Source organism: Chelonoidis abingdonii, chromosome 9 (assembly GCF_003597395.2).
Source record: "Chelonoidis abingdonii isolate Lonesome George chromosome 9, CheloAbing_2.0, whole genome shotgun sequence".
Taxonomy (NCBI): Eukaryota; Metazoa; Chordata; order Testudines; family Testudinidae; genus Chelonoidis; species Chelonoidis abingdonii.
The window spans coordinates 42,060,673-42,088,089 of NC_133777.1; the positions used below are offsets into that span (position 1 = coordinate 42,060,673).

A 27,417-nucleotide genomic window follows, 5' to 3' on the forward strand; every position below is an offset into this window, starting at 1 on the left:
AACCCAGGGTTGTGAATTCAATCCTTGAGGGGCCCATTTAGCAAACCGGAGTAAAAAAATCTGTCTGGGGATTGGTCCTGCTTTCAGCAGGGGATTGGACTAGATAACCTCCTGAGGTCCCTTCCAGCCCTGATATTCTATGATTTTAAGACAGGAATGAGAGGGACTAGTTTACACAACTGCTATGCATGGCTGAACAGCTGTGTGCTGCACCCCAGAAGTGGCCATACTACTGAAGTAGGTACAGAAACATCCAGTGTACACAGCACAGCAGTGCTGTAAGTGATTTCATTGGTTCCCCCCTGCTCTCCCCAAACACCAGATTGCCAGTGACATAACCAGGATCCTGACAAGCATTTGGATTCAGTTTTTGAAGCAGAGTTCTTCGCCATTTGTCTACACTGTGACCCAGTTGCCTGAAGACCAAGCCAAAGATCTCTCCATACATGTGTCTGTAGAAGAGAGAGTTCCTCACCACTACCCTGCCCCTTAGGGCACAGGCCAGGAAATCAAGCACCCACCATCAATAGCCAGGGATTTATAATGGCAAGTCAAACAGGGCCTTCATGCCCTTCTCTGCTAGATCAGAGACCCAGCAGAGTGCCCAGGAAGCAGTTGAGGAAGAGAAAGGGGGAAGATTTAGGTTCAGTGTGCAGTACATGGAGGAGCTGAAGCCTCATTCTGAGAGCTCAAGGGGAAGAGATCATCCCTTCCCCCTAGACTGCGCCATCCAGCTGTGGCACAGCAGCCCACCCTCCCTGCTCAGCTGGCACATTCAGCCTCCATGACTCACGACAGTCAAGCCTTTCCGCCCATCCAAGCATGGATTGACAATAAGTCATGGAGTCAGAGGAAGCCCATCCCTGCCCCCCCCACAGGAGAATGCCAATATCTTGGCCCCAAAGCAAGTACAGCAACATCTCTGAAAGGGAAGGAGGCATGGGGATGGAGGCTTGAGTGTTTGAGAGTCAGGTTTACAGTGGCAGCCATTGAGAACAGATATAAATACAGCTGTGCTGGCTACAAGGCAGAACCATGTGCATGCACAGAGGGATGTTCCCCTGCCTCTGCCAATAAAGGCTGTTTAAAGGCTCCTATTCAAGCATTTCATCCTCCTGCACATCTGGGTGGAGGAGTGGTTCTAAAACTGGGTCTTAGTCCAGCCACAGTGGGGCCAGGCAGGAAGACAGCACTGAGCTAGCTGGGAAGCGGAGACAGACATGGGTTTCTCCCTGAAGGGGCAGGAAGCCTACAGCTGGAGATTAGCTTGGTACACCAGGCTATGCACCACTGTGTGCACCCTGAGATTAGACTCACTGGCCTGGTCTGGGAAAGCCTTGCAGTGCAATTGCCTAGCTCTGCACCAAGCTGGTTTACTGCTCTGCTAGCCCAGCTCCCCTCCTTGGGGCAGCCTGGGGGCACGTTTTGGATATTGTAGCACATGCATTAGCAGCGGGAGCACCTGCCCGAACAGGACCTTCTCATCAGCACTGCAGTCTGTTCAGGGAAAGCAAGTCTGCCATTTAAACCGAGAGCCCATTTCCATGGATTACCCCAGCCAGCTGGACAAGCCTGCCATGAGATGTTCCTCCAGAGGACAGCTGCTTGAGTCCCAAGCACTCATGGGTACCTGAAAGTAACTGTTGGAGTTCAGCAAATATATGATCAATTCCAGAAAGTCTCAGCCTGTTCCTAGACCAGCCAGAGGCTGTTCGCTCTGAGTACTTCCCCCCCTGCTTTACTGAGTACAAGGGTTGAACATCAGAGGCAGCTAGAGACTAAGGAACAGTCAACATCCTGAAGGTCACTCAGCCAGTCCTTTGCTAGTGTTCATTGTATTAGGGGACATAACGCTGCTCAGATTTTGAAGCCCTGTGTCAGTGCTGTGCTGCTGGAGCAGAGAGCTTCTGCACAGGTGCTCACAGGGAGCCAGCTGGGGAAAGGTTTCCTCCCACCAAGGTGTCATGCGTCTCCAGTGGTACTAGGACAACTGGGCCTTTTAGGAAGCTGGTGTCAAGACCACAGGGACTGTAGCTCACAGGGTCACTTTGAGCCACGGGACTCCTCTCCAGGGAGCTTGTTTAGAAGGCATGTACAAAGTTCAGTCCAGGTCCTAGTAACTGCACCCTCTGAATGATAACTGGCATCTCTTGCTATGGTAAGATAGGACAAGACTGAACTGCACACCCCTACAGAAGTTTCTGGGTCAGGAAAGCCTGTGCAGCATGTGCTGTAGCTGTTCTAGGGGAACAAGAACATCTGTATCCATGTCTGTCAGCCTCCCACCTTCCAGCAGCAAAAGGTACATTAGGTGAGCCTGGAAGTCAAGGGGCAGCCCTAGTTGTGTGCCTGATCTGCAGCTGCAGAGAGCATTGGCTTCACCAGCACCTCTTCCTAGCTTATACCAGGCCTATCACACCAAGATGTTTAGTTTGATGGACATACATCTGCATGAGCAGCTGCAGGTACCCTCTAGCATCCACAAGGAGCTGGCCCCCTGCAGGAACACCTGCTTAGCTCCTCCAAGCAAGAGGTACTCCTGTCTTCCCCCTCCAGCTGAGGTCCCTGCCAATCACACCCAATCCAGCTGGCTGCTCAGCCCTGACACACCCTGCCAGAGGCCCAGGTGTGCCGCTCACTCCCAGGCTGCTGTTTCTGTTGGAGTGGACAGGCCTTGCTCCTAGACTGGCTCTGCAGCATCCTTTGCTATGCAAAGCAGGAAGAATTCCAGGTCTCTGGAGCCACGGATCAGAGGAGCTGCAGAGGTATAGAAGTCACCTGAAGCAGCAACAGGCCTGTGAGCATCCCCACAGCCCCCAGTGATGTCTTGCTCCCCTCCCCCAGATGAGCTACCAAGTTCCTGTAGTCTTGACACTGGCTTCTGCAGTCCTAGTACAGCAGGAAACAAAGGACATCTCTGGGAGGAGTTTAGTCCAGCTTTTTATAGTCCCTAGTTCTGGTCAGTGCTGCTAGGGGTGGGTCTATATGCAGCACAACTGCAGCACCAGCACATGCCAGGGGCCCCTGACTAGCCAGCATCCATGCTCTGACCCTCCCACTGCTACAGAGGCAGGTAGCAGCCTGTGGCAAGACGTGGGGAGGGAAAGAGATAGCCTCCAAACACAGACATGGAGGTGTGAGCACAAGAGGCACAGGCAGGCAAAACCAACCAAGAGCAGGAAGCCCAGGAGGAAGAGTCTGGAGGCTCAGAAAGCAAGTGATAAGTTAGGACAGAGCAGGGGGAAGGGAAGGGAAGGGAAAGGGCAGCACTAAGAAGCCAGTAAAGAACACAGCAGAGGGAACTGCTTCCCCTCCTCCAGCCCAAGGGAGCCCTGGAACAGCCTACCATAAAGGGTGGGGAAGAGAAGACAGCCTTCCCCTCCCTCAAATCCAACATACACAGCACCTCCAGTGTGCCCATGGGCTTGGGGGACATCAACACTGCGGTGGGAGGGGAGGTAATGGCTGCACATGTAGGTCTACCCAAGCAAGATTAAAGCTAGCATGTCTATGTGTGCTGCAGGCACACCTCTGACCCAGGGGTTACTTCAAAAGCCCAGTCAACCCACCTATTTCTTGTTTGGAGACATGTTCTCTAGGACAGCTCTGGATCCTGCCTCTAGACAACTCAGTTTTCATAGAGGCCAGGAGGAGCCATGTCTGGCCAGACACACCAAGGCATTTAAGGAAGAGGCAGCTCTGCAGCCATTTTGGAGTTGCTTCATCTCCCCTCTCCCCACCTCCAGGAAAGGAGCAGGGATCTAGGGTGCCACAGGCTGTTAAGGAAGCTCTGCCCTGGAGGAGATGTGCATTTAGGCTATGCCACCATGTTTAATACCTAGTGTTCTTGTGGACTCAGTTCCAAGGACTGTTGGTTTAGATTGAGATTATCCAGGTCAGACTAGAACTGCAATGGGCCCTTCTGGCCTTGCTGTCAATGAAGACTAAAGAGGGTATCCATGCCAAAGCACAGCTGGTAACTCCAGCATGCTAGGTCTTTCCAGCGTGCAAGGTCTATCTGCCCCACACAATGACAGCTCTGCCCAGTCCAGGAGCAGGCAGATATCTAGCTACCTACACCACACTGGACCAACACCTAACAGGGCTGAATGAGAACCACTCTAAAAGGGAGCTGCAATGAAGAGGCTGCATTCCCCCTGACATCACACAGCTCTCTAGCCAAGCTTGGACAGAGTCTGCACAGGCTCCATGAGCTTCCTTCACGGGCAGTTAGAGGGGAAGATGCAGCAGAATCCCCACAAGACCAGAATATCATGTACCTATGGGATCCTCCTCCAGGGCCGCCCAGAGGGTGGGGTGGGGGGGCAAGTGGGGCAATTTGCCCCAGGCCCTGAGCCCCATGAGATGTGGCCCAGCAATGGTCTGGGTCTTTGGCAGCAGGGGGGCCCCCCCTTCAGTGCTGCCAAAGACATGGAGCGACTGAAGGGCCCCCTGCTGCTGAAATGCCGCTGAAGACCTGGACCACCACCGGATGAGTACAACCGCTGCAGCTCCCCCGCTTTGCCCCAGGCCCCCTGAATCCTCTGGGCAGCCCTGTCCTCCTCATCCCACGAGTCCCTAGGCCCAGCTCACAAGCCTGGCTCCTGACCATGCTTGTAGTGCTCTGAGACAACCTGGTGCAGTGGGCAGTAGGAGTTCAAGACAACTCCCTCCTGTCACCCATTGCATAGCTCTTGGCCAGTTATGGGCAGGATCAGTCCAAAGCTTCTCTCTCACACACACACACCACCTTCCCATGTGAATGGCAAGGCATGTAGCCAGCCATTGACTTGGGAGAGTCATGTGACAGGGTCATCTGCCTTTAAACTTTGGGCCCTCTTCATAGGACCTGGATCAAAAAGGAAGCTTCCAGGTAGTACTCCTGTGTCAGGCCTGCATGGTGGGGCAGTTCAGCCTTGACCCTGACAGCTGCCAGAATCATCATTAGAGCTTCCCTTCCCTCTACTGGAAGGGATATCATAGTCATCCCACCCACTTCTCCACCAGTCCCTGCCTTAGTCAGCACCTTGGAGACAAGAGGCTAGGTGGGGGCTGCCTGATCCCAGACCAGACCAGTCCACTCCATTCATTCTACACAGGTGGTTGCTAGGCCAGGCAAAGGTCACTCACTGCTTGCAGCTCTGGCCCCACTGCTAGAGTTCCCAGGGGCACCTGCTTCAGCTGTCCCCACCATGTGCATCTGCTGCTCACCCTGCCTTCCAACTGAAAGAACAGTTGGCACTGCCTCAGCTCCAGCACATTGGCTGCAAGGGGCACCACCAAGCGGCTGTGCTTGCCTAGGGCTGGCTCTGGCCTTTAAGCCACAGCTAGTATCTATGAGGAACATTTCTCTCTTCCCCTCCCCCTCGTGTCTAAGAAAGGGTAGGAATTAGACTAGGAGAAATGTCTACAAAAGTTTCTCCTTCTAGGCTGGCACCACACCAATTGGGACTTATATGGCCCTCGTCACTCCAGCACAAGCACCTCCCCAGTAATAAAGTGGTGGTTTACAAGTGTGAACGAAGGAGTGAAACTACAGTAGAGTAGAGGTTTCTGCAAGTGTGCCTAAGTGGGTGCGGCTGGCTGAGTGCCAAGTGCCAATGAGGATAGAGCCCAGGAGCAAGTTCAGTTCTTCAGGGCAAGGGCTGATCCTTCAGCAGTGACACTTCCTCATTCTGTCTGTTGCACTAGCCACCGCCTCTCAGTACACAGGATTGGTTTGTCTCATTTAAAAATGCAGTTACTCCTTCCCACCATGCCCAGGGGCAGGTCAGATGGCACTGCCTCTCCTTTGACCTATAAAGGTCACCAGCATCACTTCCTGCAGCAGCTTGGGTTTTCCTTGGTCTCCCATCCAAATGGGATCACACCTGAGAGATGTGATGGTCACATGATCTCAGACTGGTGGGATGGCTACATGACAGGTGTCAGAACATGGGACACCTGAACCTGTGAATTTCAGTGCTTTCCAGATGAAGGTAACAACTGGTGGTCTGACAAAATATTTTGTCAGTACATGTTTGTCTGGAAACAGTTACCACTTTTAGGACCCCTATCCAGCATTAAGGTCATTTCTCTCATGTCAGCAACTTCATCATGCAGAGCCTTTTCAGCACAGGGGGTCACATTCCAGCATGTCAGACGAAGTTGTTGGAAGGTAAATGTGCACTAGGTTACCAAGACCAAACTCCAGTTAAGAGGAACCAGATTTCAGCTAATTGTTTAGACGTTTAACAGAAAAAGGGAGGGAAGGGGTCTCTCTGTTGTAGAGAAATCCAGGGGCGGCTCTAGGCATTTTGCCACCCCAAGCACAGCAGGTAGGCTGCCTTCAGCGGCTTGCCTGCGGGAGGTCTGCTGAAGCCACAGGACCGGTGGACCCTCTGCAGGCAAGCTGCCGAAGGCAGCCTGCCTGCCACCTTTGCAGCACCGGCAGAGCGCCCCCCGCGGCTTCCCACCCCAAGCACGTGCTTGGCATGTTAGGGCCTGGAGCCACCTCTGAGGCAAATGGTATCTTTATAACATAGGAGCTTCCTTGACTTCTGCAGAGACAGCTACCATTTTGTGTGTTGTTTCAGACCCAGAATGAGCCAGTGTCATGTGACTTGGTTTCCTGATCTGACATGTCTTTTAGGTGAGAAGATTCAAATTAATGCATCTCTACGATTTGTCTGAATCGGTACATAATTTTAGAAAGCAGATCACAAGTGAGGCTTGTTGGAGCCTTTGAGATTAGATATTAAATTCTTCTTGCTAGAACAGCAAAGTGGCAGCTAAGCCAGGAGGTCCCATTTACTTCTGTTTATACAGATAATACCCACTGATGTTAGAGGCACCACATTTAAAACTGGTCAAGACTGTGGAACTCACTTCCACAAGATGGAAGCCAAGAGCTTAGCAGGGTTCAGTGGTCAAACAAATAGGGCTATTCAGGTACACAAGCTAGGGCAGACATTTGTCAGTTATAAAGCCTCCTTCAAGGTAGAACCCAGCCATTAAGTGATGTGGAGTAAGTGTACACATGGCAAGGCCAGAAAAGGCCATTGTGATCTAGTCTGACCTCTTAACACAGGCCAGAGACTTTCCCCAAAGTAATCCTTAGAGCAGATCTCTTGGGATTAATTAACATAGGGGAAACCTTCCTATTACAGTGGTTCTTGTGCCTTCCTCTGACAAGTCTAGAATTTGTCAAAGCTGACAGACAGGACTGGACTGGTCCCACTATATTTCATTTGCCTGGGCACCATACTGAAGGCTAGAGGCCAGAGTTCTCATTTTAAGCTATGATTCTACATGCCTACTTTGAGGGCAGGCAGCGATAGCTGACTGGGGGCTACAGGTGCTCAGTGCCTATGAAAGGTCAGACAGCTATAGCTTCAGTACATAGTTACGGATTAGGGGCACAGCTGTGGCCTAGGCCCATCAGTTTCACTTTTGCACTTGGAGCTGTGGTGCTTGGTGGCTGACCCAAGGAATGTTTTAGGATTTGACAGGGCTCTTCAGGAGTTGAAAAGGAGCCATTGTCACTACCAACATGACAAGCAACATAAGGAGGAAAGCAGAGATCCCATTGAGCTGCATGGAATAGGAGTGCTTTGCTTGAGACAGAGGCCAGCAAGGAAAGCTAGCGTACATGACAGCAGGAACCTAAGCTATGCTTTATTTCCCTAAGATGCATTATGGAGACATGAAGAGTTGTTTCCACTAACTTTGAAAAGAATCCCCAGACTCTGATCTGACAAAGGGAGCTATCTGTTAGCAATAGCAAGGGTTTTGGGGGGCAGGGGAGGAGAACAGGCCCTAGAGCTAGACTTTTTAAATAGTAAGTGGTTTTGTTTCGAGGGGGTGTGTAATTAAGGCTACACTATCCATCTGGTCTGTTGGAGATTTGTCTAGAAGAGGCAGAAGACTGGATTATATGCCTGGCTTTAGAACACCCAGACATCTGTACCCATGTTCTAATTGTTTCTCAGACTGGTGGTTTTGACCCCAAAAAGGGGTCTCAGTTATGGGGGGCAGGGGTGTCATGAGATGGTATGGTATTCCCACTCTTACTGGTGTTGCTGCTGGTGGAGGCACTGCCTTCAGCACTGAGCAGCCAGAGTGGCAGCTGCTGGCCAGGAGCCCAGCGCTGAAGACAGTGCCACCACCAGCAGCAGTGCAGAAGTAAGGGTGACATGGTTCGGTATTGCTGTACTTCCCCCATACATGCACTCTGTTCCCCAGCCCTCTAGCAGTGTCCGATTTGGGAGTTTTAAATATTGTCACCCTATTTTACACTTTTCAAAGGGCATCAGTGCCTTTGACTGTAGGGATAGTGATTACATGCTTCATTTAGTGCTCCTATGAGTATGTACAGTAATCTGCTATCACTTTTGGGGGGGGTCATCACAGCCTGAAATATTTTCAAAGGGGGGCCCAGTGAAAAGTTGGAGAACTCCTGTTTGTGTAACATGGAAGAGCAGGGCCTAGAGATGTGAAGCCATGGAGACAGCTCTAGTGGATGTAACTGATGCCTGATTGACAGCTGCGAGATCACTCTAGATCAGGGGTTCTCAAACCGAGGTCATGAGGTTATTACATGGTGGGGGGGTCACAAGCTGTCAACCTCCACCCCAAACCCTGCTTGCCTCCAGCATTTATAATGGTGTTAAATATATTAAAAAGTGTGTTTAATTGATTGGGGGGTTGCACTCAAAGGCTGTGAGAAAGGGGTCACCAGTAAAAAGAGTTGGAGACCCTCTGCTATAGATAGATCCAAACTTGACTGGGGTGCATGACCAGGAAGAGGTGGAAGTCACTGAGTACCACAAGTATGGCAGGAAGATCTCATTGGCTAATTGAGAGGCGGTGAGAGCTGTTGGGGAAGGATAAGTAATCAGGAACCAAAAGTAGATAGAGCATTTGTGGAAATATCACAGCCACCAGGAACAGAATTCCAGGACCTGTGATCCAGGCACTCAGCCACTGTTCTCCTAGGGCTTTGGTGACAAATGTTTGCCAGTTCAGACTGGTTCAACTGAGATGTTTTTTACAATCCAGGAAGTGAAGGCACAGGCACCCCCCTGGCTCCAGGTATTTCTTCCCTGCTTGGGATGCAGCAATTGAACAGGAAAGCTTATTACAGGTGTTTATTGCAGTAGTGTGCAGGGGCTGACAGGCCCCATTGTACTAGCCACTGTACAGACAGGCGCTGCCCTGAAGAGTTTATAATCCAAGCAGACAAAATGCAGGATAGGAGGAAAGGGGTATAAGACAAGCAGAGTTATCACTGACGGCAGCTACTGCCACTAGCTAGTCAAGTTCTCCATAGTAAGGAGCAGGGGCACTGAACACAATGGTCCAGGGTTGTTCAGTTTCAGAAGAGTATGTTTTGGAGAGATAAGTACAGTACATCTGGAGAAAGTAAAAATCCACTTGGGTAGAATGCAGCATAGGCATCCAGAGACATAACTGAGGTCAGAGCAGTTTCTCTGAAAGAGGAGAGACAAGGAACAAGAGCTGCCCCGTGTGGTTGCATGAGGACTACTAAAAGATTAACAGCAATTAGCAAATAAGAGCATCTATTCTCATCTCTTACCAGCTGGTGAGTGGTAAGTGTGAGCTACCTTCCCCCAGCCCCATTACACCATGGCTAGGAAGAGTGGTTGAGTTTAGGTCAAGCTTAGCTAGAGCGATCTAGACTCAGTCCTTCTCTAATGGAGACAGAGCCAGCCTAGGAGGTGGAGAGCAGAAGGACTTCAGCAGGAGACTGGATTCCTGTTGAATTCTCATGCAACGTATCTGTCATCCTAGCCAGAGGCTGGATGTAGCAGATGAGTCTCTTCAAGAGGAGTCCAGGGACCGATCCCTTGGCTTCTCACCAGGTCTCTGCCCCAAACTCACAGGTGCTCCATATGCCCTCTCCCCTCCTTTATATTCGCTGCAGGCTAGGAGCTGCATGGAACCTCTTGTAGGTCTACTGGCTACCACAGCTGTGAAAGTTAAACTCCCACTCCAGGGAGAGGGCAGGGTGACAGCCATCTAGCAGGTAAAACTGTCAACTGCAATGGTGTTCTAAACACAAAGAATCGATTGTAAATCCTGCTCTGGGGGTGCTCTCCTGGTTCTGTTTGTACAGCACCAGGCATACTGGGGTCCTGAGATGCTGGTGCAGTATCAGTACATTGCTGTTTTGTTTACTTGTGTACCAATGTCACAAGCAGCAGTGCTACTTACTAGAGCTGTTTGTTTGCTGAGCCAAAGTTAGTGGCTGGAAGAAGGGCTGCAGAGACAACTTTGCATATGAGTTCAGAATAGCTTGGCATGTGGACTGATGACTGGCTTAGACATGTAAACAAAGGATAATGATAAGTGGCTTGGGGAGGTGTCTGGTGAGGTAGGCCAGGGACAAGTGTGAGGCCCTGCTATTTAAGCTTTCCATTATGACCAAGCAGTGGGAGTGAGAGGCACATTAATGAGATCTACAGAGGACACTAATCAGGAGGGGTTGTGAAAGACAGGGACCTTGAGATTAGGTGCTAGTGAAGTTAAATTTGGGAGCAACACAGACAAGGAGAATAAGCCAAGGTACGTGTGTTCAGCAAGAGGGACATCCTGGTTTTGCTGAGAGGCTTACAGGGTGGTTGTGGATGCCAACTGATAGGAGTTTACAGCGTGATGTGGCAAACAGACCAAATTACCCATGCAGAGGCACACATCTAGGAATAGATGTTTGAAAGCGTTCTGATAAGAGCAGCGTGCTCAGGTCAGGGCAGGAAGGACTAGATCTTAGTGAAGATGCTAAATAACATACTGCTTGCCTCACCAGTGGCAGGGAAGAGGTCCTAGTCATATTCCAGAATTACAGTGAGCCATGATTCAACATTAGCAACATTGAAACTGACAAGACTAGTCAGTTTCCAGACCCCAAATTCAAAGTCATGTCAAGTCCCCTGCTAGTTTTAGTCACTTGTTTAAGTAGATCTATCCCTCCCCCATTGATGTGAGATTCCCTGCTGCTTGGGGTGGGGGTAGTTGGCTATATAAGGGAAATGAATCTTTCTATATCATGCTGTTGAATACACATTGAGCCCCCTTCCGAGTCACCCAAGGTGTTGCTTGCAACACTAGGAGGAAAGACTTTAGCCCAAAGCATGTTTGGAGATGGCCATGTCTTCTTAGAAGGATGAAGATAAGAGAAGGGAGAGGAATTTGAGTGATGCAGAGAAGTCCTGTGTAACAAGGAATTATGGGAAGGGAAAAATGTCTGACAAACAAGGACCCAACCTGACTGGAATGCTCTTCCCAAAGAAGCAGTTCAAGCCCGATAGCTTTGAGAATTAGGCAGCTACATCCAACAAGGAACTAGTAGGTGGTGTACTCTAGGAACAAGACTGCTTGGGAGGGGCCAAGCGTCTTGGCATAGAAGCCCTCAGCCTTTTCCATACCATGGCTCTCGATCCATGGAAAGAGGCTGCTGGTCTGCTCCCAGGGTAAAGGACACTCACTCCCATTAGAAATGACAAGGTGGCCATGACCCCCACCTTGAAAACCCATGCTCTAGATGTTAGTCTTGGAGGAGACCTACTATACTTATCTGGGCTTTTATACAAGCCTATGCAGCTCTGATTTGTGGATTGCAGATGCTGCTCCCCTTCCCCACCCCGTGGGCATGCACAGCAGCCCCCTCTACTGGTGGGGCAGGATGACAGCATGCCAAACAATTGTTTTATTCACACCCCTTTGCTCTGATACTGCTCATGGTGGACAAACACTGAAAAACAGTGAGACTAGCTTTCTTGGAAGAGTCAGTTCCATCCTAGTACCACACATCACTGTCGGAAGGGCCAGGTGTTCCTGCCTTCCCCATGCAACAGCATATTGTCACAATACCAGCATGTATCCAAGGACAGCAGAGCTTCAAGTCTCCACTTTGCTAGTCCACCAGCCAATAGCTCTCAGCAGATGTAGCAACAGTAAACCTTACTCCAGCATGACGACTGATGCCTGCCAAATCAGCGTGCCAGTAAGTGTTCTGCAAGGTATGGGGTGCACTAGATGGTACACCTCTGCCCTGAGATAACACAAATTCGGTTATAACGCAGTAAAGCAGCGCTCCAGGGGGTGATATAATGCAGTTTCACCTATAATGTGGTAAGATTTTTTGGCTCCTGAGGACAGCGTTATATCACAGCAGAGATGTAGCTGAAACAAAATTACACCTGACTAATTAAGGGACCCAGGATCTTGGGTTTCACTGGCCTGCAGAACTTGCCAGTGAATAACCAGATCAAGGATCTGCAATGGGTTTTCCCAGGCATTAGTGCCTATTAGTTAGGCTGTACTGTAGCAGATTCCCCACAGGCAGTGCTGATCAACTGCTGGTAATAAACCCCTTCCTGTGTTACAGAAGCATTAACTGGACTAGCTTGGCTAATTAGGGATGAGGGAAGGAGGGGGAAAACTAGGAAAGTGCCAAGCAGGGGGAGACAAACCTGAAGTTAACCCATGACTAGAAATCCAGGCATGCTATAAAATGCCACTGCCGCAGCCACCATCATCTCTCCAGCTGTACCAAGACTTTAAGTATTAGACCCCTCCTCTCCATCTGAACCCTAAGAAATTCTATGGAAAAAGCGGTCACCACCCTGTTCCCAGACAGTGCTTTGCGCCATCTCACTCCACTAGCCATTAACATCTTCCCAACCCACTTCCCGCAGACCTAGGTAAGTGCTATCCTTTGTTCCTGCACACACGCCACCGCCCCCCCCCCCCCCCAAGAACAGTGTGAGGGTGGACAGGTAGCCTCAGCATTAAGGGGTTTTCTTATGTAGCTGTTGAGAGTTCCCTGATCAATAGCTCAGCATGCTTCAATGTACTGGGAGCATTTCGCCCAGTGCCAGGGTGGAAACACGGCCGCCATTCTGCACCAGCAATGGTGCACGGCTCCTTCTAGGAGAGCAGGGGGAGGGGATGGGAAGAATAGCATAGCCAACTGAAGGCACCAGGGAATCACACTTCCCTCCAGCGCTGAGAGCTACACACATACGACAGTTAGGTCTCCACCCAAAGGGAGAGCATCTTGGGCTTACTTCAGAGACTACTCAGAGCCCCATGAAAAGTCAGAGACCATGCTAAGTACTCTGGTGCAGTGACTAAAGGGGGATGGACATTCTGGTGGTGGTTGAGATGGCAGTGACACAGGGGGGATTGTTTTCCCTGCTGCCCAGCAGCATGCCACAAGGCAGAAGTCACCACAGTGCAGCCATCCGGACACCAGGCTGAACAGTTTCTGTTCTAGGCTTCTCCTGCAGAGAGCAGTATCCCAGGTTGCTCTGCCCTCCCTTCTGACACAGGGTTCTCAGAGCCAGCACAAAGCTAACCAGAGTCCTGGTTTGCACCTCTAGCCATCAGTGATCAGGGAGGAGACAAAGGAGCCTGGCAACCCTCTGTGCCCTGAGGGGCTCTTGCCCACCGATAATACTGACAGCAGGCAGGTCTCCAGCAGAGCATGGCAACCCTGTTCTGGCCAAGCTGGGGACAGCCCAGAAGCTAAGGAGCCTTGTCCTTATTCCCCAGTGTCACATTTTAGGGCTCCTGCACCAGGCAGGGCCAGGCTAGTCGATCTCCCCAAGGTCACACAGGAGGTCAAGCCAGACAAAATACCTTGTTTCTCACTCTAATGTTCCTGACCTCTAGCTGGCCTGCAACAGCCCTTGGCCGGGAAGCCAGTGCATTCACAGAGGAGAGCAGGAGGCGACCATGCAGTTCGCACCAGATTAGTGAGCATTTCAAGACTCCAAGGAGGGCACCTCTCCACACCAGACCAGGTCTGCTTAAACAGCTGCACTTCCCTATGAGGCCCCCTCCATTACTCCAGCTACACACCAGGGGGTCATTTAATTCTGAGATATTCCCGCCCCCAGGAACCCCTCTGCCCAAGCTTTGGGGTGAAGGGGAATCAGGGCTGGATGAGGGGTCTCATGCTTCCCCTCGGGGGGCTGTGAGGGGCCCTTTGCCCATCAATGCAAACAGGAATGGATGCACTACACCTGCCGCAGCACTTCGTGTATGCATTTTGGGGGGTGGGGTGTAGCTAGGGGTTCACAGACCCAGCCAAGGTTTCTTTGAAAGAAATCAAACCAGCGCACAGTGGGGCACTTTTCCTGACTTGCCAAAGCTGCTGCTCCCAGGTTATGGCAGAGCCCCTCACACACACACACTTTTGAGATCACTTTAAGCACTAAGCAGCGCAAGATTTTTAAGGGTGAAATGGAGAGAGAAAATTCTCCTGGCTCATGAATAGAGTCCTGGAGAATCTCGGGCCAGTCCCAGCTGAAGGCACAGAAAACTATCCCAGACCAAGAGCCGAGCTCAGGGATGGCAGAGGCCAAGCATTGCTCCCAGCTTCAGACAAGATTGTTCCCAGCTCAACAGAAAGGTACAGCCTTGGGTTGGCTACCTGGCCACAGCAGGGCTTAGACAAGAGCTGCGCCAGGGTTTTTGGCACCCTAGGAGAGGGTCCTTCCACACTCCCGGTCTTCGGGGCACTTCAGCAGCAGGTCCCGGAGCCTCCCCCAGCCACCAAATTGCCACTGAGGGTGGCAAAATGCCACCCCCCCCCCCAAAATCCTGGTGCCCTAGGTGACCGCCTAGGTCGCCTAAATGGAAGCACCAGCCCTGGGCTTAGAGCAGCTCTGGCTTTCGCTGGAGCAGGGCTCCCACCCAGCAGATTTTTAGAAAGTTAGTTTGTTCTCTTTCACTGCTCCACTCTGAGCCGGAAGAGAGCAGGAATCTGACTGCACAGCCAGCCTCCCAGCCCCAGACAAGGTGGGCACTGGAGGAACAGTAGGGCTTACATTTCTGGTAGACTTAGACACTTTGGACCGATTAAGGGAGGCTCAGCCCTGCAGAGGGGAAGTGGGGTGTACTTGTGGGGAGCACCTTAGGTGCTCTGTGAGGCCAGCCCATGCCCACATCCCCTGACAAGAACACACTCAGGTCCCCATCCCACCTAGCTAAGGGTAGAGAGACCAGGATCCAAATTCCCCATTAAGCCCTATCCCCCCCTACCCAATATACCACCCCACCCTCAGCCAGGCAACGACCCCCAAACCCTCCTCTTTCAGGAAGGGGGCAAAGCCCCCCAGCAGCAGCTCCCCAGCCCCCTACCTCCTCCTCGATGTTGTTGCTGCTGTTACTGTGCTCGCTCTCCTTGTTGAGGTTGCTCATGGCGGGGGTGCAGGGGGCTGAGTGGACGGTCCTGGGTTCCTTGTAGCTTCTTTGTCCAGGGATCGCAGGGCTTCCCCCCGGCTTGGCTCTCTTGGGGGCAGGAGGCTCTCGGGGGAGCTGCGGTCCTGGGCTGGGCTTGGAAATGGTGCCTGTGGGTGACCAACAAACAAAAGGCTCCGGGGTGCAGCTAGGTGCGGAGAGGGTGCCCAGGTGCTGCCCGGGAGGGTGCGGGGCGGGCTGGCCACTGCCCAACTGAACGGGGGTGCGGCGTGGGCGAGGTGCGCGGTGTGGGGGGAAACGCGGCGCGGGGCTATTTGTACCCGGCCGGGCTCACATGGAGTTGGCTGAGGAGCAATTAAGGGAGGGGGAAGGTGCCAACGAGCTGCAGCCGCCGGCCCCGAGTGCAGCCCCGAGCTGCCGCCTGCGCCTTTTCAATACGGTCATCAATGGCTCGGCGCAGCCCGCCCGGGCGGGGGGGAGGAGAGGGGGGCTCAGCTGGGCTCCGGCCCGGCCCCTCGCCCTGCATCACCGTCTCCCGGGGAACCCGCAGCCAATCCCCGCCGCCCGCAGCCAACTTTCCTGCCCCCACACCCCACCGCTTTTTTTCCACGAAAAACTTTTTAAACTTTGATGAACTCGCACGATTGAACTTTCTTAAAGGGCCAGCGACCCCGTTCCGCCCGGAGCCGGTCCCGGCCCGTCCTCACTTTGCCGGCCCGCTCCCCCGGCTCTGACCGGTCGGGCCGCGCCACCCACCCACTCTGCTGCCTACAGGGCACCCCCTGTCCCCGGTGCGACGCCCCCCCTCGCAGCGCCAGCCAGCTTGGGGTGTGCGCACAAATAGATCCCGAAGGCCGGGTCACTCTGGCTCGGCCCGTGGGCCACCAAGATGCTTCAGAGTAAGGGAGAAGAGCCTTGTAGAGGGGGTCTGTGACACCCCCCCCCCCCCAGCCTGATCTCCATGGGGAGAGGTTAGCTTAAGCCCTGAAGTAGGGAATGTCATACAACAAGTGGAGCCTCTCCTATTGTCCCACTGGGAGCCTGCTGCATCTCAGCACATAACCTTGGGCACCCACATCTAGCCCCTGGATCCAGCCCTGACGTTTCGCCTTACAAAGACAAGGCTGGTGAGGAAATATCTTGTATTGGACCAGCCTCTGTTGCGGGGGGAGAGACAAGCTTTCCCTCCAGCCCACAGTGTCACTCTGAGTACGTTGCCCACACCTGAAGACCTGTGTAGCTCTAACACTTGTCTCTCTCACCAACAGAAATTAGTCCAATAAGAGACATCACCTCATCCACCTTATCTCTCTCGTATCCTGGGACCCACAAGGCTACAACAACACTGCAGACATTTACACACACACACACACACCAGGATATTCCAGGACAACAGCACCACCAGAACTCAGATCCAGCACTGGGTGGGGGTGGGGGGTTGTCTCTATTGAACCAATGCAGTTTGCAGGGATTGGGTTTAAATATGGGCTGGATACATTCTTCCAGAGCTGTTATGCCAGGACACCTAGATCTCTTTTCTTGATGCTCAAGCGAGTAGCTAGACTTGTTCTCCATTTAGGCAGTGGAATTCGGCGGGAGGATTGTGCCAGACCGCTAATCAATGCTCATCTCCCCAATGGGCCAAGGCATGCCCTTGGGGAGTGGGGAACAGGGGAGATGGAGCAGGAGCAGCTAAGAGGAGAAATCAATATTTAAAAGAGACGAGGATGACTGTGTCTCGGAGCCCTGTGAGATGAGGATAGTCGCAATTGTCTGCCTTTAGACTGCATGCTCCAGTCACAAGGTGGGGTCTTTCCTTTGTGTGGCTTGTGACCATCTCCTGGTTGTGATTTTTGTTCTTGTGCTTTATTGAACAGTTCAATAAATGTAGCTTACCATAAAAGGAAGCCAGAAAGAGCCTTTTGGGGGAATACGCAAATAACCACAAATCAGAAAGGTGGGAATTGTTAAAATCCTAACTAGGTAACGAATCCCTGTGTTTTTCTGTGCTCTCCTTGGGTCACTGTATGCAGTGTGGTGCACTCTCTTTGTTCGTGGATATGGCAATTTTAGTCCAGTTTTGGTCCAGCTCCCTCTAATTCTGCTGTTTATGTAGGGAACAAGCCTAGTTGTTGCAATTGCACCAATAAAATCCATTGTGATCCCACAAATACTCAGCTTTGGCACCTGGACCCAGTGAATTTTGACCCTGCCCTGCAAATTCTAATGCCTATAGAGAAGTGATGCTGTCTAGTTTTGTGTTTGACTGAAGGGTGGGTGATATAATAATCCTGTAATTGTTTCTCTAACCTATCCCTCTTATTGAATTTCTCTTTTGTTTAGTTTAGCTGTTCCCTAGGGAGCAAGAAGCTGTGCGACCACCACCAAGACTCCTTCATTTAGCTGGTATTGCGGCAGATTTACCAAGCCTGCCATAAATGTGTTTGAACCCTCAGCTCCTCTCTTGCCTGCAGAGCGAGGCAACATGAGGATAAAATACCAGACTCCTGTTCTACATTGCTGCTTCCCCTGCCAGTGGATCTGCCACAGTGACAACATCTGGTCCTAAATTTGTCAGGGTCGACACAGCTCTAGAGTGAGCCCCAGCCCAACTTCAGGGCTTTCTCAGCTTTGTTTTTCACCTTTTCTCTGGTGGCTTTTTAACTGTCTCTTGGTGCATGTTGTTGTTCAGGCATGTGACCAGCAGGCAATGGAATCTAGCAAGCGACATGTGGGAATGGGAGGCAGAAGCAGACATGGCCCAGTTTGTCACCGCAGACAGGATATTCTGTGAATTTCAGTTGGTGAACTGTCCATGAGAAGGTCATGCTTCAGGGGAACTGTTCAATGAATAGTTTATGTGAACAACTGTCAGCCCATGCTCCTGCACCGTTCACTGAGAATACCCTATTAGAGCTATGTGTTTAGTCCCCAAAGTCACAGCTTCACAAATTGTGCTCCATAGGATCTGACTGATCACACAGCGCTGGCTCTTCTTCCTTCCTTCCAGCTACTGAACTGCAGCACAGACCGCTACAGTCCATTCAATACCTTCTCATATCACCCTTCCATGGAAGTAATGGCTGCTGTTAGCACACTATTGTACATGGGACGGGAGTGGATCAGAGTAGTGTGGCTGGGAATGGAAGGGAGGGTGATGTCTTTGTGAAAGCGTGAAGATGGTCTGTGTGAGCACAGCGGGGAGAGGAAGAGGCTGAGTCATTGTGGACAGCCAGGGTGGTGTTTTGTGGGATCATGGATGTAAGGACAGATGATTATGAAATGATCTTTGTACAAAAATGTGATCCAAGAAGTCTGAGCCTCTCTGACCTCAGTTACAGGGAAATATCTCTGTTCTCTGACTGGGTGACCTAACCTTTAGCATCCACTTCCCCGACTGCCCAAAATGAACTGAGTTTCACGACAACATTCAATTTGTTCTACAATTGAGCGCATCTCAGCAGCAGGCCTGGAATTTATCTTCAGCGACTGGTTGGCAATAACATTTTGCTCAGATGAGCGTCCTAGAACCGCTTGCTATAAAAGGTGGGAACAGAACCAACAAATTTCCATTCAGAAATCACAATTGTTCCCTTATAGCCAGCTAGCTTTATTCCTGCCTTGTGACCGCTCTCTGCGACTGACTCACTGTGTGGCCCTGGCCAGATCACTCACAGCCACATTTTCAACAGCAGCCATGGCTTTGGGCTGACTCCACCTTGAGACACAGGATTGTCCAAGCTGCTGAATGCACGCACAGTTCTCGTGAGCAAAAAGAGGTGTGAGCATTGAGCACTTCCACAGCTCAAGTCCTATCTGGCTCAAGTTGGGTACGTCCGAAATCAGAAGCTGCTTTTGAAAATTCCACCACTCTCAACTACAGACCAGACTCCCCTACTCACAGCTGTTGCTGCAGACCCTCAGGTTTGGTTAAGGAGGTGCTGGAAGGCTGGTCCTGCAGCTGGACGGAGTTATGGTTGTGGAGCACTTGCTGTGGCAGAGGTAGTCAAGCTAATGCAGTAATGTGTGTCTGTGGAATTGGGAGCAGAAGGCACGGACTATTGGGAACCTCATCTTTTCATTGCCTTGCTGGAGGCTGTTAAGAGCAATCTTAACTCACACACAATGCAGTATTTTTGTGTATTCATTTCCCAGTTATTTCCAAGAGACAATGACAAAGCAATGACTCCGTTTACCAACATCCTGGTGTGCATGAAATGAGCCCCTGCTAAGTCAGAGATCCTGAGCTTCATTTATCTGTTTAGCTGGTTCACAAGTTCTGCCCTGAATCAACTGGACGGTAGAACCGCTTGGAGTCTTTTGAATGTGAATTGTTTTGTCAAAAAAACTGCCATTTTTGCCTGAAAATACTACGTTTATTTATTTATTTATTGCAAAAATGATTCACTATTTACATTTGCTTTAAAGACCATTATTTGAAGCGGGGGGGAAATTCATCCAAAAATTTTGACCCTCTTTCCTGTCCAGGTGATTCAGGAACAGAGCTCTTGAGCCATCTGCACAAAGAGCTGGATCTCTGCCATAGCGATGGCTCCATCAGTGCAGAGCAAGCAGCAATGGATTGTCCCACATTCTGGTCTTCTTTAAAATCTTCAGCCAGTTCAGGAGGTCCTAAACAACTTCACGGAGGCAACAGTTTCTACGGTGAAGATCTTGATCGTCAGGAAACTATAATACTTTGGTCTAATTCTGGTTACTGGGCTTGGTGTATGAGTGCTGGGTGATGCTGGTGGCCTGTGATACATAGGACCTGATAGTTCCTTCTGGCGTTAAACTCTGTGACTCTTCGAGCATGTGTATTCTGCAAAGAAAAACCTGCAGCGCCAAGCCTCAGAGTCCAGGCAAGCTTGTGGGGCTCAGGCTGCAGGCATAGCTGTGTAGACGTTCCCACCTCAGCGCTAAGACTCTCCCTCTGCAATGGTTTTCAAAGGCCAGGCTCCAGCTCCAGCAAGACAATTACGCTGCAAAACACATCTTCAGCCCGAGCCACATCAGCCCAAGTCAATTGACCAGGCAGTATAGGTTTTTCTTTGCTGTGTAGATGTACCCCCTGATCCTTGATGAACCACCAGATATTACTCCTGGCCATCATGAATCAGATCACCACCATTCATACAGATTCAGTTCTGATGAACAATCCAAACTTTTTTTTAATTTGGGTTAATTAACAAAATAATGATGTAGCCCCAACAAGCCCACCAAACTCTCATTGGGCTCACTTTTTTGACTTTCTCCAGTTTGTAGTTTTTAAGCCAATGGGGTTGAAAGATCACGAGACTCAGAATGTGAACTTCTGGGGGACAATTTGTCATTGATTAGAACTCAGGAAATCAGTTACTGGTTCTCTTCAAACTCTTGCAGAAATTCCAGTCTTACTGGGAGAGTAGGGGCTGAATATTTGGGGCAGATACACTGCACTTTGCACATGCATTTGAATGCCCATTTTAAGGATTAGCAGAATGCAACCTGAACTATAGTATCACAACAATGGAAGTGGGTCCACTGATACTGCATCACTCATGCAAACTCCATGCTTTCCACTGGGAGGGTTGGAATCCATTGACTCCATTCTCCACCCAATAGCCACAATGCATTTGTGCTGTGGCCTCTGCCATGTGTTCTTGCTGGCCCAACCCTTCCTGTGTGACGTGCCTTCACAGCTACAGACTATAGATTGCACTGCCCCAGCCAATGCAGCAAGGAAGCCCAAATACACTAGGAAGAAGGCCGGGTGATGTTCAGGCAAAGGCTTACAGTGATGCCATTACAGGCTCACACGCCAACAAGCAACATGTGAGCGTTATTGTCAGAGCCACACAAAACATGCAGCTGGGGCAGGGGAGATGTTTTGTTTCCCGGACAGGGCGGGATCCAGCTCAGCACAACAGCAGAGGGCACCCATTCAGCTAGTTCAGAGCAGATTTGCCTATATTCACTAAAACTAGACTCCTTCAATCAAACCAGCCCATTATGTGGGCTGATCTTGCTCTAGATGGGCAGATGCAGACAGAAGTACGTGTATTAGGTCCAATGCAGTGATTCAGACTGTACTATATAGCAGGAGTTCTCAACCTGTTTCTTGCTGAGCCCCCCCCCCCCCAACATGCTATAAAAACACCAGGGCCCAGCAGGGAGGGAGAACAGGGGGCTCCAAGCTGGGGAGGAACCTTTGGGCATAGGCACAGCTTTACTTCTGGGGGGAGGGAGGGCAAGGGCTGGCAGGACTCAAACCAGCTCTGCACAGCAGGGTCTGGAAAGGGAGTGCCACTTCCACCCCCTGACTCACTCAGGAGGCCACCCAGCCTGTCTGGGCTGAGGGTGGGGGGATGCAACCAAAAATATAACTCAAAGTGGGGAACTCAGTTCAAAAAGTTTAAAAACCACTCAGGATTCAGGGAAGGGGTAGCTAGGAGCTGTGTGAAGTGAGGGGAGTAGCTCAGGGTGCAGGGAGGGGCAGGGGCGGCTCTAAACATTTTGCCGCTCCAAGCACAGCAAGCAGGCTGCCTTTGGCGGCTTGCCTGCGGGAGGTCCGCCGAAGCCGCGGGACCAGCGGACCCTCTGCAGGCAAGCCGCCGAGGGCAGCCTGCCTGCCGCCCTCGTGGCGCTGGCAGAGTGCCCCCCGTGGCTCGCCGCCCCAAGCACGCGCTTGGTGTGCTGGGGCCTGGAGCCACTCCTGGGGAGGGGTAGTTAGGGGCGGTGTGCAGCAGCGGGTAGCTCAGGGTGCAGGCAGGGAAGGGGCTCCAAGCACAGCTCCCAGCTTCAGTGGGGCAGGGGGTGCTGGGGCTCCCGGCTTCAGCCCCCCATTGCTCCTGACTTGGGGAGGGACGTTTGCCAGCTTCAGCCCCACATCACTCCCAGCTTCAGGGACTTCGGAGGGGGGGCTTGCCGGCTTTCAGCCCCATGTCACTCCTGGCTCCGGGGCCTGGGGCGTGGGGCGTGGTGGTGACTTCAGCCCTACACCACTCCTGGCTGGGGTGGGAGGGATCACTGGCTTCAGCCCTGTGCCGCTCCAGGCCAGGGCAGGGCGGCCACCAGCTTCAACCCTGCACCACTCCCGGCTGGGGTGGGGGGCCCACTGACTTCAGCCCCACACCGCTCCCGACTTCAGAGCTGGGGCTTGGGCCACCGGGTTTAGCTGCGAGGCTCCGTGGACCCCCGATTGAGAACTGTTGCTATATAGGGTCCGTGTTTACTTACACAGGTATGTTGGATACAGTATTGTTATATAAGGTACTACAAGAGTCCTGCTTATACTTGACACAACACGATTGTGATTATTAGCAGTAGTGTTGGAGTACTCACAGCAAAGATGTAAGATCAGGGTAGTAAGATACCCTGTTCCTAGAAACTTCCAAGATAAATAGACAAGACTGACAAAGGATGGGAGAACAGAAGTGCAGATAGGTACCAGGTCTACAGGGGCTTTTGCGCCTGGTGGTTTTTCAGGTGTGTCAGGGCTCTAGGGCAATGAAAAGGTGTTTTTCATAGATAACAGTAATGGTCAATGTTCGCTGCATTCTGGGGTCCCCTGCCCATGCTGTGAACCACCAAGGTTGATCTGTACCAGCCTGTGCTCAGTGGCACAGATTTCACAGGATGATTTGAAGCCGGGGCAAAAGGCTGTGTGGACCCCACTGATTTTGATTTAAGCCTAATTTATTTCACATTAGCTTAAGACGATGTCCTCACTGTAAAACAGGTGTGCTTTTCACGGCGAGATAGGTGCCTCAAGAGAGCATCTCAGTATGGAACCTTAGTGGAAACAAGGCTCTGTAGTTTTTAACCTCGCTGGGGCTAGTTGAGGTCAGCACTACACCCCCAGCTAGGATTTACCTTGACTAGCTGCAGCAACACGCTGGTGTGTCGGAAAGGTTGGAAGAATAATAAGAGGCTCCCTCGGGAGCTCTTCAATGATCTGGAAAGAGAAGGGAACAAAACAAAAAGTAGAAATGTGGACAAATTGCTCAGGAGTGCACAAGAACAAGCAGGGACAAGATTAGAAAGGCTAAGGCACGAAATGAATTACACCGAGCAAGGGACATAAAAGACAGTAAGAAGAGGTTCTGTGAATATAGCAGGAAAAAGACAGAAGGGAAGTGGAGGTCCTCTACTCAGCAGGGAAGGAGCATTGCTAACTGACAGGGGGAGGGGTAGCTCAGTGGTCTGAGCATTAGCCTGTTAAAGCCGCTGTTGAGAGTTCAATCCTTGAAGGTGCCATTTAGGGCTCTGGGGACTGGTCCTAATCTGAACAGGGGGTGGGACTAGATGACCTCCTGAGGTCCCTTCCAACCCTGACGTTCTATGACATCAAGAAGCCTGGAGCATTCCATGCCTGTCTTGCTTCAGTCCCCAATAAAAAGGGTAATTGTGACCAAAAAATGAATATTAACCAAAAGGGGGAAGGAACACCAGCCGAACTAGCAAAAGAAGACATTAAAGACTATTTAGATAAGATAGATGTGTTCAAGTTGGCAGGGTGTGGCAAAGTGGAGAGATTCCCCTGTGATGTTGTATGAGTCCTACTGTTCTGCATGAATGCTGTCTGTGCCTCAGTTTCCCTTGGCATTGCACCAATGTCTAGGTGGTGGGAATAAGCGTGTGTGACTTTTGTGGGGGTTGCTCCAGCTGTCTGCGTGGATGTTATGGCCACCCCTTCATAACCTGAGACCAGGAGGGGGACGCAACCAGGTGACTCTTGGCTTGGGAAGTGAAACAAAGGCCGAAGGAGGAACAGCTGGAAGCTAGTCACTCTCTGCTGGCTTGGGGCACAGGAGGAGGGCCAGAGCCCTGGCTCTTGGCTCCCTTTCTCCCAAGATGGACTTGGCTGTAAGTCACTCATTTCTGTGCTAACAAGTTCCATTCTACGCTGTGTTTCTGTCGACTAATAAACCTTCTGTGTTACCAGCTGACTGCAGTGTTGGGGTGCAGGGCCCTCTGGCTTTCCCAGGAGCCCCGCTTGGGTGGACTCGCTGCGGGAAGCGCACGGTGTGGAAGAGGATGCTCCGAGGTCAGACCCAGGAAGGTTGAAGCTGTGTAAGCTTCTTGCCCCGGAGACAGTCTGCACAGCGAGAGGAGGCTCTCCCAGAGTCCTGACTGGCTTCGTAGAAAGTAGTTCCAGAGCATTGCCCTGGTGACATGGTGGCAACTGGTGGCATTGGTGGGATAAACTGCACCCTGCGGACAGAGCATCCTGCAGTAAGTGACTGGGGAGCAGTAAAACGAAGGGGGATTAGCAGGAGACAGGCATGCTGGAGGCTCCAAGAGGTGTGGTTCCATGAGGCAGAGGAGCCTATGGCTTAACCTCGAGAGAGTGGACCCCCGAGAAGGGCTGTCACGCTTAAGGGGTTTCTTAGGGATGGTGGGGAGTGGAGAGAGCACAGGCCTGTGAGTTCGTGACCACTTGGGAACAGCATGGAGATGCCCTACAACCATCTCCTTCAGAAGGACATTGTAGAGCTGTGCAGAAAGAGAGGGCTGCAGGTTGGAAAGCTCACTAAAGCACAGCTGATTACTCAGTTGGAAGAGGAGGGTCACTCTAAGGAGCTGGTTCCTGACCCAGCTGGGGGCCCGAGAAAGGCTGAGAGCCCCAAGATCTGCATCAGCTCCTGACCCAGCTGAGGCCACGAGAGACCCACAAGGGTTCCCAGTCAGTGGATCTGAGACAGATGGAATTGGAGCTGAGATCGAAGGAGTCAGAGGACCATGAGAGACTGGATAGGCATGAAGCAGAACAGCAGGAGAGACAGAGGCAGCAGGAACTGGCGATGGCTGAGCTGAGAGGCAGAGGGACTCATCCAGGGATGAGTGGGGATGGGCCCATAGGTGCCAATTCCGCAGGGCACCTCGACACTAAATTGCTGCCCCAGGTAAAGGAGGGGGGAGAAAGAGATGCCTGTCTCATGGCCTTTGGGAAGGCTGGCAATTGGAGCCAGTCTGGCCCTGCAGAAAGGCTTCAGTGTCTAGCCCCCTTCCTGAGTCCCTGTTTAACCAGATGGGCAGGGTGGCAGATTGGACCTCACTCATGGCCCCAGCATATATGTCTGCGTGGACTCTCCTGGGCTCAGGCCCCTCAGACCCCCAGTGGGAGTGGAAGGTGGTGGTCAATGGGGAGACATTCCGGGGGTGGCAAGCCCCTGGGATGGAGAGAACTGTTGTCAGGCCCCAATGGTGCAGCCTCACCAGATGCTTCAGGGCTGTGTGACCTGGGTGAAGGTCCCAGGGATGAAATCCCTGGCCCTGCCTATGGCCCGGATCCCTGTGCAGGCACAGGAGGGGTTGTGCTGACTGGCAGTTGGGGTTCTCCAAGATATCGGCTGTGGGGTCCTGTTGGGGGATGACTGAGGCTACGTCTACACTACAGGATAAATTCGAATTAGCTTAAACCGATTTTATAAAACAGATATTATAAAGTCGATTGTGCGCGTCCACACTAGGCACATTAATTCAGTGGTGTGCGTCCATGGTCCAAGGCTAGCGTCGATTTCTGGAGCGGTGCACTGTGGGTAGCTACTGTAAAATAATGAGGCCAATAACATCGATTTGTGTCCACACTAACCCTAATCCAATATAGTAATATCGATTTTAGCGTTACTCCTCTCGTTTTGTAGGAGTACAGAAATCAATTTAAAGAGCCCTTTAAATCGATATAAAGAGCAGTGTAGTGTGGACGGGTGCAGCGTTAAATCGATTTAACACTGTTAAAATTGGTTTAACAGCGTAGTGTAGACCAGGCCTGTGTCTGTTTGGGGCAAGATCCAGGCCCTGCTTCTGTAATGGCCTAGAATTTGAATTTCAATCCATGGAACCAATCAGCTGAGACTGAAGCAGTCAATGAAAATGCAAATAACCTGGCTAGCAGAGGGGAGGAGCTGCTGTTACCAGAGCCCTGGAGCTGAGTGGGACAGAGAGGTACTTCCTGCCCAGTGTTTCTGTCATATCCCACTCATTCTCGCTGTAAGAAACACACGGAGGGGCAGAGGATGCTGAATGCTCCAAGGTCAGACTCAGGAAGGTTGGAGCTGTGTAAGCTTCTTGTCCTGGAGACAATCTGCTCAGCGAGAAGAGGCTCCCCCCAGAGTCCTGACTGGCTTCATGGGAGTAGTTCCAGATCTTTGCCCCGGTGACTCTGTGACACAGGTCCTAATGAAATTCATCCTAGGGTACTTAAGGAACTAGCTGAAGTCATCTTGGAACTGTTAGGAATTGTCTTCCAGAACTCATGGAGCACAGCTGAGGTCCCAGAGAACTGGAGAAGGGCAAATGTCATAGTCCCTTTCTTTAAAAAGGGTAACAAAGAGGTACTGGGGGATTGTAAACCAGTCAGTCAGTCTAACTTTGATATGTGGAAAGATATTGGAACAAATTATTAATCAGCTTGTAAACACCTTATTGGATAACAAGTAATAGCCCACATGGATTTGTCAATAACAAATCATGCCAAAGCAACCTAATTTCCTTGACAGGGTTACTGGCATACTAGACATAATACATCTCGATTTTAATAAGGCTTTGGATGTGCTCCCACATTACAGTCTCATAAATAATCTAGGGAAAAGTGGTGTAGATGCAATCACTATAAGGTGGGTGCACACCTGGTTGGAATACTGTACTCAGAGTTGTTCTCAATGGTTGGCTGTCAAACAGAGAGGACATATCTAGTGGGGTCCCACAGGAGTCTGTCTGTATCTGGTACTATTCGATATTTTCATATATGAGATGGATAATGGAATGTAGATTATGCTTAAAAAATTGCAGATGACATCGGGCTGGGAGGGGTTGCAAGCACTTTGGAGGACAGGATTCAAATTTAAAATGACCACGACAAACTGGAGAATTGATCTGAAGTCAACAAGATGAAATTCAGTAAAGAGAAGTGCAAAGTACTTCACCTGGGAAGGAAACATCAAATGCACAACCACGAAATCGGAAATAACTGGCGAGGTGTTAGCACTGCTGAAAAGGAGTTGGGGGTAATAGTAGGTCACAAATTGAATATGAGCCAACGACATGATGCGGTTGCGAAAAAGGCTAATATTCTGGGATGCATTAACAGGAGTATCATATGTAAGACACTGGAGGTTATTGTCCTGCTCTACACAATGAGGCCTCAGCTGAAATACTGTGTCCAGTTCTGGGCACCACATTTTAAGGAAGATGTGGACAAACTGGAGAGAGTCCAGAGGAGAA

General features: G+C 51.1%; 1 protein-coding gene across 2 annotated transcripts in view; it reads right to left on the minus strand.

Annotated features, from left to right (window-relative positions):
* RBPMS2 (RNA binding protein, mRNA processing factor 2) overlaps positions 1-15,804 on the minus strand; it is a 47,968-nt gene extending 32,164 nt beyond the window's left edge. For both annotated transcript variants that reach the window (XM_032791184.2, XM_075069442.1), the window contains exon 1: positions 15,151-15,804. In XM_032791184.2, coding sequence (XP_032647075.1) covers positions 15,151-15,210 — 60 coding nt within the window. In that variant the 5' untranslated portion in view covers positions 15,211-15,804. The remainder of the gene's footprint in view (positions 1-15,150) is intronic.
* Between the last annotated feature and the right edge of the window lie 11,613 nt (positions 15,805-27,417).